At 55.8% G+C, this 14,887-nt stretch overlaps 1 protein-coding gene and 1 long non-coding RNA gene across 2 annotated transcripts in view; one reads left to right on the top strand and one right to left on the bottom strand.

The window, feature by feature from the left end:
- The window catches only part of FAM83F (family with sequence similarity 83 member F), a 41,104-nt gene extending 27,081 nt beyond the window's left edge, over positions 1-14,023 (top strand). Inside the window, exons 2-5 of the mRNA XM_001100816.5 lie at positions 462-629; positions 1,179-1,300; positions 2,603-3,279; positions 10,768-14,023. Of these exons, the coding sequence (XP_001100816.3) occupies positions 462-629; positions 1,179-1,300; positions 2,603-3,279; positions 10,768-10,817 (1,017 nt within the window). The 3' untranslated portion in view covers positions 10,818-14,023. The remainder of the gene's footprint in view (positions 1-461; positions 630-1,178; positions 1,301-2,602; positions 3,280-10,767) is intronic.
- Positions 2,172-10,227, bottom strand: LOC144331702 (uncharacterized). Its single transcript, XR_013399071.1, has 2 exons — positions 9,216-10,227; positions 2,172-5,083 (listed from the first exon to the last, which is right to left on the bottom strand). It is a non-coding gene; the product is annotated as an uncharacterized LOC144331702 (long non-coding RNA).
- Positions 14,024-14,887: the final 864 nt, after the last annotated feature.

Raw genomic sequence — 14,887 nt, 5'->3', positions numbered from 1 at the left:
CAGCCTCCTGAGTAGCTGGGATTACAGGTGCCCGCCACCATGCCCAGCCCATTTTTTGTATTTTTGATAGAGGGTTACACCATGTTGGCCAGGCTAGTCTCAAACTCCTGACCTCAGGTGATCCACCTGCCTTGGCCTCCCAAAGTGCTGGGATTACAGGTATGAGCCACCTCACCCAGCCCCGATACAGCTTTTTAAGGGCTGCTAGAAGACCCCCAGGATGGGGAGGTGGGGATTTGTCCAGGAGGAAGTACAAGCACACGGCCTGCACCCCCAGGCCCCATCTCCAGGGCTCAGATGTGCTCAGAGGTCGGGGGATGTGAAGCCCCAGGAATGGTACAGGTGGAGATTTTGGCTCTTGGCCACAAGTGACCCCAGGGCGAGGTGGTCCCGTCTGAGCAGGGCTTGCCTCTGTGGGCGTGTAGACACTGCATGCCTCACCAGTGCCCTTCCCCACCCAGGTCATTGCTGTGGTCATGGACCTCTTCACTGATGGTGATATCTTTCAAGACATTGTGGATGTTGCCTGTAAGCGCCGGGTCCCAGTGTACATCATTCTGGACGAGGCGGGAGTGAAGTATTTCCTGGAGATGTGTCAGGACCTGCAGCTCACCGACTTCCGGATTCGGGTAAGTTGCACCACTGGGGTGGAAAGTGGTCAGGAGATGAGACAGGGACTAACTCTGCCCCTCCTGTGGCTCCCCCCTGCCTCTTCCCTGATGGGGGCTCAGGTAAACTTCAAGATCTCAACACCTTCCCTTCTGTTGAAAGTCAAGCCTTTAACCTTGGCTTTACTGTTAACTACTGAATCATATGCCCAGTTTCGATTTTATCCCTAGGCTGCTGAGACTGAAGGAGGCAGCTCTGGCCTGGTCCTGGGGTGCTTAGCTTGCAGAATCACTGACTTCAAAGTGAAGGCTGTTGTTCTCTTCCTGGGCCTTTTGAGAACAGGCAGGAACCACCCTGGGCTTGTCCATGCCTAAAGCAAGATTTGGGGACTTCTTCCTGCTCACCAAAGAGGGTTCCCTATGGAAGGCTGTAGGAAGCAGGGCGTCTAGTGAAGACAGGAGCCTGCAGGCAGGGTCCATAGACAAGCGGGCTCTTCCTCTGCAGAAGCAAGGACCAGGCACAGAGGCTGGCCCAACCCAGGTGATGGTGCCTTCTACTCTTCCCAACAGAACATCCGTGTCCGCTCTGTGACAGGCGTCGGCTTCTATATGCCCATGGGGAGGATCAAGGGGACCCTGTCATCAAGGTTCCTGATGGTGGATGGTGACAAAGTGGCCACTGGATCTTACAGGTGAGCTGGGCCGGGTCAAAGAAGGGCCCAATCAAGAAGGAGGCCTTGATTCCAGGTAGGTGTTCAGGAAGATGCCAGACTGGAGCCTCCGTCATCATGAGTTGTAACTGGTATCGTCTGACGCAATGGCAAAGGACAGCTTTCTGCCCGGTCCCTTCCCTCAAACCTCCTGGTTGATGGATTATTCTAGAAAGAGGGTCAATTCTTCCTAGGCATTATGCACTGCCTGCTTTTCATGGTCCATTTGCAGCCAGTTGCATTTTGAGGCTAGTTATTAGATAGGACAAGCAGGAAGTGGGATGCACCAGATCTGGAAAGAAACGGGAAGATGTGGTGTGCAGGGAATGTCGCCAGATTTTTTTTTTTTTTTTTTTTTTTTTTGTGAGATGGAGTCTTGCTCTGTGGCCCAGGCTGAACTGCAGTGGTGTGATCTCGGCTCACAGCAACTTCTGCCTCCCGGATTCAAGCGATTCTCCCGCCTCAGCCTCCCAAGTAGCTGGGATTACAGGCGCCTACCACCATGCCCAGCTAAATTTTGTATTTTTAGTAGAGACAGGGTTTTACCTGGCCAGGCTGGTCTCGAACTTCTGACCTTAAGTGATCCACCCACCTCAGCTTCCCAAAGTGCTGGGATTACAGATGTGAGCCACCACACCTGGCCTCAGAATTCTGATTTTAAAATAATTTACCAGGAACACAAGCGACTGTATCTGTGTAATATCTGCCCTCCAAGTAAATTAAAATATGGGTGACGAGAAGAGAGACCTGAGCACACGAAACTATGAATAGCAGCGTAAGTCCTGTCACATGGTCAGAGTATGGGTTTCTGCAGACACTAAGTGCTTAAAAAAATCAGAAAAGAACCAATACAGAGTAGAATAATATTCATAATAGTGGCAGCTGCAGTTACTATTTTTTAAATGTGTGTTTGTGCCAGGGACTGAGCTAAATGTTTTATATGAGTTACTTCATTTGCGCCTCACAACAACCCTGTGAACATATGTCCTGGGAGCCCCAGCTTACAAGGCACACGAGAATATAAACCAGGTTTGAATGCCGGCCTGACTTCCCATGCTCTTTCCCTGCACCTACTGCCTGCTTGCTTCATTTGAGGCCAAACTCTGGGGAAAGGGAGTCTGCTGGTGAGTGGAGGGAGGCCAGTCCAGAGTGTGGCCCACAAGGAGCCTTCCACCTGCGGCAAGGGTCTGGCCACAGCGGAGGGGCGGGGGGCGGGGGGGCAGGGGCAGGGCAAGAGAGAGGCCTGGGCACATGCGTCTTGCTTTTCTATCCCCACGTTCCCAGGTTCACCTGGAGTTCCTCCTACGTGGACAGGAACCTCCTCCTGCTCCTGACAGGGCAGAACGTGGAGCCCTTTGACACAGAGTTCCGGGAGCTGTACGCCATCTCCGAGGAGGTGGACTTGTACCGGCAGCTGGGCCTGGCGGGCAGGATTGGCCTCCACTACTCCTCCACTGTGGCTCGAAAGCTCATCAACCCCAAGTACGCCTTGGTGTCAGGCTGCCGCCACCCACCTGGGGAGATGATGCGCTGGGCTGCCCGGCAACAGCGGGAGGCAGGCGGCAACCCGGAGGGGCAGGAGGATGGTGGCAGCGGTGGTGAGTCGGCCCGGCGCCTGGAGAGCTTCCTGAGAGACCTGGTTACGGTGGAGCAGGTGCTGCCCCCTGTGGAGCCCATCCCCTTGGGAGAGCTGAGCCGGAAGGATGGCAAGATGGTCTCTCACACGCACAGAGACCTAAAGCCCAAATCCCGAGAGGCACCCAGCCAAAATGGCATGGGAGAAGCAGCCCGGGGTGAGGCCGCCCCCGCCAGGCGCTTCAGCAGCAGGCTCTTCAGTCGCCGAGCCAAGAGGCCCACGGCGCCCAACGGCATGGCCAGCTCCGTCTCCACTGAGACTGTCCCTGAAGTGGAGTTTCTGACAGGGAAGAGGCCCAACGAGAATTCCAGTGCTGACATCTCAGGTGAGCCCTCTTCCCTCTGGCCTGGTGTCTCCACAGGCCTCTGGCCCTGGCCCCACATCGGCCCTTACCCAGGAGCACTGCCTCATACCTGCAGAGGAGCAGACTCCATCTGTGGGCACAGAGGGCAGGAGCTCTGGGGTTCCGGGGTCCTTGGTTCCCATTCTGGCCTCAGCCTTTAGCTGCCTGGAGGCCTTGGGCAGGTCCTGCAGCTCTGAGTTTCATTTTCCTCTTTTCTGAAAGAAGAAAAGGATTCCAGGCTTGGCATGGAGTGGTCTGAGGGCTTCTGCTACTACTGCTAGAAGGCGTTCAGATCAGCCCTCATGGTAACCCAACAAATCAAATAAGCTGAGAAACTTTCTCCTTTGTAAGAAAAGAAACGGGGGATCCGCATGGTGGGGTGCATGGCTGCGACTAGACCCTGGTTCTGAGTTGAGGGCTCTTTCTAGCAAACCTGCTTCCTTGCCAGATCACCTATTGTCAGGATCTCACCTGGTCAGACACACCCCGCCCTCCCCTGTACCCTGCCAGTGCCCTGACCCACTTTCCTGTCTCTGTGATGGGCAGTCTGACTTGGTTTCTCCACGTCCCTCTGCTGAGTGCTGTCTGCCTGGCTGCTTGTCCCTGGGTGGGATTGTTCCATGGCAGCATCTTCCTGGGCATCTCTCTGGGATCCCCAAAAGGCCCTGGCCTTTATGTCTCTCTCCGCAGCAGTCTCCGGGGTGGCCTTTCAGGTGGCTGGTGGTGGTGCCTTTCTCATTTCTGCATCCCTGAGTCAGAGGACTTTCCGTGGTGGGATTTCTCCGTCCATCACTGTGGAGCCCAGTGATGAGAACTTGGCTCTGGCTGGCCAGGTGGGCAGTGACAGGGCCTGAGGTCTTGTGTGCCCAGTCCAAGGGCTCCCCGGACTCCTGCATTTCTGCACACCAGCTTTGACTGGATTGTGATGGCATGAGAGCAGGGAGCACAAGTGTCATCCCCTCTGCTGATTCCCCAGCACTGCTTTGGAGCCTGACACACCCAGTCTGTGCTCAGGAAATGTTGGCTAACTTTGCTTCTTGGAGTTCGAACAGGCCTGGGCGCCTCTGTGGCTGTGGGCACAGTGGGAGCGCCAGGGCGTTCCCTCCATTTGGCCTGGGGATGGTGACTGAGCTGCTGGCCTGCCAGGTCCTGCACAGGCGCTCTCTCTCCCCTTCTGCCCTCACAACCACCCTTCAGGCACAGAGGTGGCAGGTGGCTCGGAGAGGTGAATGAAGTGGTCCCAGGTCACAGGAAGTGGTAGTAAGGCCAGGATTCAAGACCAGGCCTGGGCACAGCCATGGTCTGTCAGGGGAGGGGTGGCTGGCCCCGTCACTGTTTCTCCTGGGCTCCCTGGCTCCCCTAACGCCAGCTGCTGCTGCTGCTGCTGCTCAGTACCTCTGGTTTGGAGGAAGGGTTGCCATGGTGAACACCTGGCAAGGGAGGGAGGGGGAAGAGGGGAAGGAGGGGGAAGCGGGAAGGAGGGGGCGAGCCCTACAGCAGCAAGGGCTGTTTCCCAAGTCCTGAGTGAAGTGGAGTGGAAGCTTTCTCTTCCTTCAGCCCCTCGCCCTGAGGTGTGGTTTCCATGGAAACTCAAAGCCCATTGTCTTGTCCCTTCCCAATGCCTTCTGCGTGTCCCTCCGCATCCATGTCCCTGCTCTCACCTCTCGGGTGGTCGCGGCGGCCCTGCCCCTGCTGCCGCTGTTTGGTGCCTGCACACGGTGCCCAGGAACCAGCCTTGCAGACACGGACGGGGCCCTCGGGAAGCTCCTCTCCAGGGCACCTGATGCTGGGATAGAGAGAGAGAGGGAAGAGTGAGGGCAAGGGCACGGACAGCCTGGAACCATCACCCCGTTCCTCGTCCAAACACAGAACAGCCTCCTCCGGCAAGTCCTCTGCCCACCTGGGTGGGCCCCCAGTACCTGCAGCCCTGAAATTCACACACCTTTCCTCTCCCTCCCAAGGCCTGGGGGAGAAGCAGCAGCTCCTCTCCTGTCTTTTGTTGTTTTTGTTTGTTTTTAAGACAACGTCTCGCTGGAGTGCAGTGGTGCAATCACAGCTCACTGCAACCTCAACTTCCCAGGTTCAAGCGATTCTCCCACCTCAGCCTCCTGAGTAGCTGGGACCACAGGTGTGTGCCACCAAGCCTGGCTAATTTTTTTAATTGTATAAACAGGGTCTCACCATGTTGCCCAGGCTGGTCTCCTGGCCTCAAGTGATCCTCCTACCTCCGGGCCTCCCAAAGCACTGGGATTACAGGCACAAGCCACTGTGCCTGGCCAGGAGCTCCTCTCCTAAAAGGCCCTTTTTCATGGCCTCCAGCCTCCCACACCATGGCCAAGTGGGGCTGCTTCAGTGTTTCCCCTCAGGCAGCAGCAGCTAAGCAGCCAGGACTGCATGTGTGAGAAGGTGGGGCCCGGAGAGCATGGGACTCCCACGGTGGGAATCAGTGAGAACCTGAGCTCCTGCCTTTGGACCCCCACACAGGGCAAGTGTCCCCTTCCCCTGGTAAACGTTCAGAACCTCCCAGAGCAGCTGCCACCTGGCTCTCAGCTCAGGACACATTGCTCGCTGTACCCAGGACACATCTGTCCCCTCCCTGGGGCTGTGTCCTCATCTAGAAGAGGACGGGTTGCACCAGGGAGGGTTTCCGAGGTCCCCTGGAGTTCAGATTCTGCCTCTGTTCTTTCTGTCTGTGTTGCCCTCTTGTCAAGGGAGAACCTGGGTTGATGACAGGTTCTGTCATAAGAGAAAAAATAGAAAAAGCTCAGAGCTGACAGCCTGTAAAATTGCTTGATAAGGAGTATATAGTTGTCAAACAGCATGCAAATTTTTGCAAACCCAGGTGTGGCCTTTGGGAGAACCTTAGGGAAGTTGCTTCCTCCTTTGGGGCTGGGGATCCAGCTGGGGGCCATGGGTGCCCAGCGGTTTCAAGGTTCATGGCGCCCTCTAGTGGCAGAAGCTAGGCACCTCTTCCTTCTGCATCTTCCCGCCCTCACCTGCTGGGAGTGCTCATGTCTTCTGGAGCTTCTGTGCCCTCCGCGAGCTCCACACAGGCTGCCTGGGTCAGGGACCCCCAACCTCACAGAGCAGCCTCAGTGGAGAGCCTTGGTAAAAATGCAACGAGGCCAGGCGCGGTGGCTCATGCCTGTAATCCCAGTGCTTTGGGAGGCCAAGCTGGGAAGATCACTTGAGCCCAGAAGTTCTAGACCAGCCTGGTCAACATAGCAACACTCTGTCTCTTAAATAAAAAAATTTTTTTAATTAACTGGGGGTAGTGCCATGTGCCTGTAGTCCCAGCTACTTGGGAGGTGGAGGCAGGAGGATCACTTGAACCCGGGAAGTCGAGGCTGCAGTCAGCTGTGATTGAGTCACTGCACTGCAGTCTGGATGACAGAGAGACCCTGTATCAAAAAAAAGTAAAAGTAATATGAATTTTAAAATGCAACAAACACGCTTTGGGAGGCCAAGGTAGGTAGATCACCTGAGGTCAGGAGTTCGAGACCAGCCTGGCCAACATGGTGAAACCCTGTCTCTACTAAAAATACAAAAATTAGCCAGGCATGGTGGCACAAACCTGTAATCCCAGCTACTTGGGAGGCTGAGGCAGGAGAATCGCTTGAACCCAGGAGGCGGAGGCTGCAGTGAGCTGAGATCGCGCCTCTGCACTCCAGCCTGGGTGACAGAGCAAGACTCCATCTCAAAATAATAATAATAAAATTTTTAAAGATAAAAATAAAATCCAGCAAATAGAGTCTGTACCACTGGGCGAGGCTTAGGACTCTGCATTTTAAATTAGGGCCCTCATTTTCCAGTGTAGCTCCCCCAGTGTAGAGGGTCCTCAGACCAGCAGACTCCACAACGACTGAGGAGACACAGATGAGGCCCTGCCCTTGGAGTGCTGCCAGCCTAGGGGAGGAGGTCCCCGTGCTGTGCCTGAGACCCCACCCAGTTCCCCCAGGGAGATGACTGGGAAATGGCCAACACTTTTGAAGTGGCGAGAGACATGGTGCCATACGCCATCACACAGAGCTGGCGTCCTCCTCACTGCCATCCAGCCTGATGATAGCATCTCACAGTGAGACCCCCAAGGTTCGGAGAGGCCAGGCCCTCTGTCCATGGCCGCCCAGGGTGGAAAGGGCAGTGTGGTCTCCTGCCTCCTCGGCCTTCTGCAGATGTCATAGCCATCTCCAGAAGGCTCGGGTCGGCACCATTTCCCTGCACCTTTAAAGACTGTTTGGGCCGGGTGCGGTGGCTCACGCCTGTAATCCCAGAACTTTTGGAGGCCGAGACGGGCAGATCACCAGGTCAGAAGATCGAGATCATCCTGGCTAACATGGTGAAATCCCGTCTCTACTAACAATACAAAAATTAGCCGGGCATGGTGGCACTTGCCTGTAGTCCCAGCTACTCGGGAGGCTGAAACAGGATAATCTCTTGAACCTGAGAGGCGGAGGTTGCAGTGAGCAGAGATCACACCACTGCACCCCAGCCTGGGCGACAGAGCAAGACTCTGTCTCAAAACAAAAAAACAAAAAAAAGTGTTTGGAAGAGCCAGAGCCCCAAATAGAGGACCGACCCTTTCCCCTGGTGTCGTGGGGGTTGAGAGGAAGATGAGAGCAGCAACTTGCTTCCCAGAGTGCCTCAGATCCTTTCCTGCCCCAGAGCCCCTGGACCTGTGCTTTGCTTCCCAGTTTCTCTGAGGTGACCTGCAGTGACAGTCTCTTTCCGGAACTCTCCTGGGGTCCCTGGATTTATGTGTGGATGGCCCCCTGGCTGGCTGGCAGTGTGGTCTGGCTCTGTAGAGCGTGGCTGCCAGGCTTCTGGACTGGGAGACTGGTTCTCCTGTGTCATCTCTTGGGGCTGCGGGTCTCAGATCTCTCTCCTGCTCTTGCTGCATCTGGTGCATCTGCTGCTGTTATTACTGTTATTACTAGGATTGCGCTAAACCCCTAAGTAGCTCGCCATTGCCGTCTCATGCATTTTATTCAATAAATATGTATCTACAAAGTGTCTGCTCTGTGCCAGGCCCTGCTGTGAGTTCCTGGCACAGCTGTGAACAGAATGAACATGGTTCCTGCTTTTATGGAGCATGTTACCCTGGGCAGAGACCAGGATTGTGAGGGGATGGCCATTCTATGAAGGGTGTCAGGGAAGGCTGCCCTAACCAAGGAGCCTCAGAACAAGACTTGAATGGAGGGAGGAGGGCCCTGTGGACAACCGAGGGAAGACTCTTCCCGATACAGGGAATGCGAAGCCCTGGAGCCTGTGCATGAAGCTTGCACGTCATTGTCCTTGTCATGGCTTCCGTGTGGGTGACCTCTGCCTCCCTCTCGCCTGCACTGCCTTACCTGGCAGCAAACCAGACTGACTGCAGGTCCCTAGTGCCCCAGGCTGCCACCCTCACCCCATGCTTACGTCACACGGCTTCACTCTGCTGAGCCGCCCCTCCTTCCACCCTGCACCCATTTTCACCTCCACCTTGGTGTCACTTCTGAAGCTCCCAGGCCTCGCATACTTTGTAAAAAAGACTATTCTGGCCATTTATACACCTTCCCTGTTCACCTGAGCAGTGCTGACTCCCCACACGTGGTCAGCTCACAATACGTGAGCACTCAGGGAATGACAGGGGACACACAGTTTGTCCTCAAGCCAAGCCAGTTTCTCTGTCCTGTCCGTGGCTAGGAAATGAATTCTGAGTCTAGGTGCTCTCTCCAGGCTTTCACCCTGCCTTACAAAAAAGTGGGGAGCACGGTGCTGGTGAAGACGGGCCCTGCCCCTGCCTTACCCAGGCTTCTCCTGGAGGCAGCCAGCCGGGCGGTGTGCAGGCTTGGGAAGCAGCTACCCCCTCCACCACCCGCCATTCCATGTCCAGCTATACCACCTCCCCTGTTTCACGATCCAGAGGTTGATTCGCTTACCTGCCTCCAAAATGCTGCTGCCTCTGGGGAGGAACTGACATCTGCTTAGTGGGCCACGCAAATGAAACCAGCTAAGGAGGGGAAGTGGGGATGGTTGTATCCGTTGCAGCAGCGAGTGAGTCTAGGACGGCCGCGTTTCATCCCGCTAGCAGAGCCACCCAGACGCGCTCGGCATCACCGCGGAAGGTGACCCCCAGCGCCTTGGCCCTGGAGCTCTTTGGGTACAGCCTCCTGCCCAAGGGTGGGGGAACACCCTTAATGAGGGTGAAGCTGGATTTGTGGTCAGTCCCGAAGAGCTCGTTCAGTCTGCCTGGATGGATGAGGCCCGAGGCCGTGGGTCACAGTGCAGTGGGCAGGAGCAGCAGCCTGTGTGGCAGGGGAGGGCTCCAAGTTGGACTCTGTTCGGTGGGTCGTGCTCATGGCCCAGGAAAGGAGGCAGACGTGGCCTTAATTAAATTCACAGCTGAAGTGATACTGGAAGGTTGTGTGAGCACCAGGGAGGCAGCCCTTGCTGTGTGGGGGGAACTGGCAGGAAATAACACGAGTGCCTTCCACCTGCGGAAAGGCAGCCGGCGCTCTGTGGACACAGGCTCCCCGCTTCAACGCCTGACACCTCGCAGGCCCACAGGTGTCAGGCCTGCCTTGCTACTCCCCCACACTCCCTCCAGAGGTCCGAGAGCAGGAATCCAGCCAAAGGAACCGCAGGCCTCATCTCAGGACTGTAAAGGGAGTGGGAAGGAATGGTAGAGGCCTAGGGAAGAGGAGAAATCAGCTTCTCTGGCTGGAAGGGGGGCAGCTTTCTCTCCCCCTTCCCTCCCTACAGGCAGCGCGTTCCTCTCCATCCTCCCCTCAAAGCCGCGCCCTAAGCAGTGTGATCCACCCCATGTGGCACCTCTTGGCCAGCGCCAGCCCTTCCTGAGGCGCCAGCTGTCCTTCTTCCAGCCTAGGAGGCCTGTGGCAGGAGGAGTTGGAACTGGGCTGGGAAGGCCAGGTTCCGTCGCTGTTGCTGGCTGGCTCTGGGAGCTGTGGACACCTCAGCGGTGGAATGGGGCAGCCGGGGAGGGGAACCGGAGAGAAGGACCACAGTCTTACTTTGCAGGCTGTGGAGCTGCCATGTATTAGCTGGTAGTGAGCGGCCTCTTGGCGAGACTTTTGTGTATGTGTGTGTGAAGGCAAGTTTATTAGAAAAGTAAAGAAACCAAAGAATGGCTCATCCTTACACACAGCAGCCAAGACTTGGAGTTGATGGCTGTCGTCATTGATTCTGCGGACTGGATCCTTCCCCCACCCCTCTTCGGTCAGGAGATGGTGGTCACCTTGATGTCCCACCCAGTGGGGCTCCTGCCGAGGCTGCTGGGACAAGCAGAGTCTTCCCTTCTGCTTTCCCAGGTGCCCTCTACTGACTTGCTTTCCAAATCAGCAGCTTGGGAAGGAGACAGTGACCCCAGCCCCTCAACTGGAGATGTAGACAGCACACAGGGCAGGGACTGAAGCTGAATCCACCAAGTGTTTCACATACATCCTTCCCCACCTCTGTCCTTTGCCTTTGCAGGTAAAACAAGTCCCAGTTCTGCCAAGCCCAGCAACTGCGTGATTTCCTGAGCTGCGGGATGGTGGTGGGCAGGACGTGTGGATGTTCGCCTGCCCTGTCCTGTGTCGTGGAGAGCTCAGGTCGCACACTGCACCAGTTTGCACATCAGACTCCAACTGGCCTCCTGCCTTGCAGCCTCTGTCCTGGTCTCAGGGACCCTGGATCCCAAATGAGAGGGTCCGAAGCATCTCAGTTACACGCCTCCACCAGACTGTCGGTGGCTGGGCAGGGGTCAGTGCCACGGCCTCCTTGTTTACATGAAGTGGAAGCTTGACCAGTGTCTGCTCGCCTTTGTGCCCCGCCCCCTCCGCTGGTCGCCAGATGGGGTGAGGGCCATTCTTTAAACCTTAATGGGATGGGGTATCTGGGGCAGCCGCAGTGGCTTCTCCTTTCCCAGGCTTCCTGGTGCTTCTGGTTCCCCCCACTGCTCCCCACCCAAGAGATTGGTGGAATAAAAGGGAAGAGGGCGGGACCCTGAGCCTGGGATCCCAAGTTCCAGTCTTGCTCTAGCCGCCGACCTCCAGGTGTAAGGTGCAGCGGGAACTGCAGGGGCACTGGCTGCAGGGGTCTTCCTGGCCCTGGCCCTGCAGGCTCCTGAACTAGACTTGAATGAGGGGAAGATCCCACGGCCTCCCCCAGCGAGGGGCAGAATTTGATGCTGCTGTTCTGAGAGCACTCATACTGAGGTCTCTTTCCCTGCCGGTGCCGTCCTGGCAGTCTCAGCGTGAGTGGTCCCGGCCTCCTTGGCTGCTGCCTGCTGCAGACCTATGTGGGGGTCCTTACAGTGCCTTTACCTGGGACTGTTCCTTCCCTCAGTCGGTAAACTTTGGTTTACAGCCAAGGCAGGGAGGGGGCTTGGCTGAGAGGGGATTGGGGGTATGGGAGGCTGGGCCCTGAGGACAGGAGCATTTGCCTTTTTTCCCCCAACTCTAACGGGGTCCTCGGACCCCTTCACCAACCAGGGCTTCCAGGTTACACTTTGGCCAAAGACAGGCCTTCGCCTCCTGTGAGAGTCAGGCCATGTTTAGGAGCCTGTGCCTCGCCAGAGCAGGTCAGCCTAATTGCCATGAGGCTGGGCCGGGAGACCCAGTAAGCAATTCCACTCTGCCCTCCCCACTTGGGTGACTGGAGAGGGCCGAGGAGAGTTTGTGAATGGACCTGGGAGAAATTGCCAAGCCGCAGACTCTGTGAGCCGGCCCTGCGGGCAGGGCGATGGGGGATCCAAGCCCTGTGAAAGAGCCATGCGGCAGTGACCTCTGAACCAAACTCTCATCCTCTTTCTTTCTGTCTAAAAAACCCTAGGACACTACCAGCACCTGGGGGAGAGGTACAGATGTCTGCAAAGCAGCTGATGTGAGAGCCAGAAAAGGGGCTGCTCTGGCTGGGCTGTGAGAGCCAGGCATTGCTTCTGAGGAAGCAGGAAGTAGGGACTACATGTGGCGGCCATTGAGGAGACCGATCTCTCTGGCAGTGGGGAGGGGAAGGGAAAAGAAGGGTGAGCCTGTCCCCAGGGTCTTCTCTGTTAATCCCAAGGCTGGCTTCTAGGGCGTGTGGAGAAGGGGCTCTGGCCCACCTCCCTGAGCTTTTATGAAGATGAAATGCTTCTGGGAAGTGCTTCCTTAGGTACCAAGGCCAGGCAGTGTGGCATGAACTCATTCTGGAGGGGAGGGAAGGGAGGGGGGAGGTGGGGTGTGGGGGTGTTACACCTCAGCTCGAGGGGGACACCTTGAAGGTATGGGACATGAGATGTGTAAATTGCAATGGGACAAAGAGATCACTCTCTGGTGTGGAGGGTGGGTGCCTCGGGGGATGAGGAAGGTGGCCTGGGGAAGGGACCGGCCTCCAAGCAAGTTAGCCAAGGGCATCTGTGCCTCCCTTACCAGAAGAGCAGGCCCTGCTTTGTCCCTTTACCCCCTCTAGACCCAAAGCACACCCAGGTCCCTCCCCTGCCCTGACATCTAATCTGCAAGGATCCCTGATTGGAATCTCCAAGTCACTGCAGCCTTAAGCCAGGCCTTCCTTTCTGCCTCAGTTTCTCCATGTGCCAAGATGGGGTTTTTCACACTTTCTTGGTAGAAATGATGGGGAGACCATATGTTAGAGAGGAAACAAGTTGGCATAGTGGGAAGAGGGCCAGCCACAAGGCAGGAGTGCCCAGGCAGGGTGCCTCTCCCTGCTGGCCCATGTCCTCGTCCTTATAGCAGTGTGGACAAGATGGTGTCTGGCCCCACCGGCTTCAAAAGGCTTGAGACAGAAACTGAAGTCCGAGATGGCAAGGATCTTGAACTCACAAAATGCAGCTCTTCATGTTTGCCTGTCTGCCTAGGCACCGGCCCACTCTGTTCTGCCTCTTGGCTTGTCGGCTGTGAGTACGCCTGCCCTCTGTTCCAGCACTTGCGCATACTTTGTGAGGTAGTCTCTTACTCATCAGATCTCAAGGGGACATCTGGCCCTCCCAGGGGACATCTGGCCCTCCCAGTTGGATGGCAAGTTCAAGGGTGGATCATGCCCTTGGTCCCTGTACAGCAGCTTCCGCAAGGCTGGTTACATTGGAAGGGCTCTAGGAGGAACAGGATAAAGCAGCACTCTCTGGGCTGGGGTCTGGCTTCACTGCCCACCACTGCACACCACCACCAAGCTGCTGTCTCACTTTCTGAGTCAGCTTCTGTAGGGTAAGTGTTCACAGCTGGTGCAGCTCTTTGGGAAGCCTCACCTCCCAGTGAGCTGAGCCCCTGGTGTGGCTGCCACACTTGCTTCTGCCCCATAAGGGCAGGAAGCACAGGACTCCTGGATGGGTCTGGGAGCCTGCCCCTTGTGATTTGGCAAAACTTCCCATCTCCTTAGCTACCTGTCCTTAGGGTATGGTTAATCCTATCTCTAATCCCTCGAGGGCTTTCAAGATAGCCTCTGTTAACATCACTACGATCTGTCTGGGTAGAACTTTATAGAAAGGCTAGGCAAAAAATGAGACCCAGAGATACGGAAGAAACTGGCCAAAGAGGGGAAGTGGGCTATTTTTTTTTTTTAAACTACTGTATTGCTTTTCTCTTTTTCATATTTGTTGAGCACTTGCTATATGCCAGTCACCGTGCTGGATGCTTTAGTAACATGAAGGTTTCATACTAAGAAAAGCTGAAGAAAGAGCCCTTTAGAAAGTTAGCAGTTTTACCGTGTATTGGGGGAGTGGGCCTCATAAAGTTGTATGATGAGAGGCACAGGTAATTTTGTTTTGTTTTGTTTTGAGACAGTGTCTTGCTCGGTCGATCAAATGCGGTGGTGCCATCTCGGCTCACTGCAACCTCCACCTCCCGGGTTCAAGTGATTCTCCGGCCTCAGCCTGCCGAGTAGCTGAGCTTACAGGCATGCACCACCACGCCTGGCTAATTTTTGTATTTTTAGTAGAGACAGGGTTTCACTATGTTGGTCAGGCTGATCTCGAACTCCCAGCCTCAGGTGATCTGCCTGCCTCGGCCTCCCAAACTGCTGGGATTATAGGCATGAGCCACTACACCCAGCGTGGCTAAGGTTCATTATCCCCATCTTTCAGATAAGGAGGTACACAGCTCTCCCCAGATCCCACATCACAGAGAATGCAGGTCTGAGCCTGTTCCTTGAGCTCAGGGTCTCGGCAATGGTGATGCTTTGGAGCCGCAGAATTCTCTCTTGGTTACGGGGCTGCCCTGTGCATTATAGTACGTTTAGCAACATCCCTGGCTTCCACCTACTAAATGCCGCTAGCACCCCTTCAGATGAGAGCACCAAAAATGTCTCTAGATGTTACCACATGTCCTCTGGGGAGGGGGGTAAAAGTGCTCCCGTTGAGAGCACTGGCTCTTTTCTTTGCGGTCCTGGCCTGGCGGCCTGCACAGGCCGTTTCTCTGAAGTGTTTCATGCACACTCTGCCCTGGGTACCTTGGATACAGCACTCTGGCCTAGAGAGGTTGGCTGACTTGCCTGAGACGCTGCTTCCTGGGAGACGCAGTAGCATCTTTCCTTTCTGTTCTGGTTATCTTGCTTAGTTCTTTACCACCTTATATTCCTCCTGACGGTGTCTTTATGTACACACATCTGCCTCACTCCA

This window comes from Macaca mulatta, chromosome 10, assembly GCF_049350105.2.
Source record: "Macaca mulatta isolate MMU2019108-1 chromosome 10, T2T-MMU8v2.0, whole genome shotgun sequence".
Classification (NCBI taxonomy): domain Eukaryota; kingdom Metazoa; phylum Chordata; class Mammalia; order Primates; family Cercopithecidae; genus Macaca; species Macaca mulatta.
This window is presented reverse-complemented; position numbering and strand designations above follow the sequence as displayed.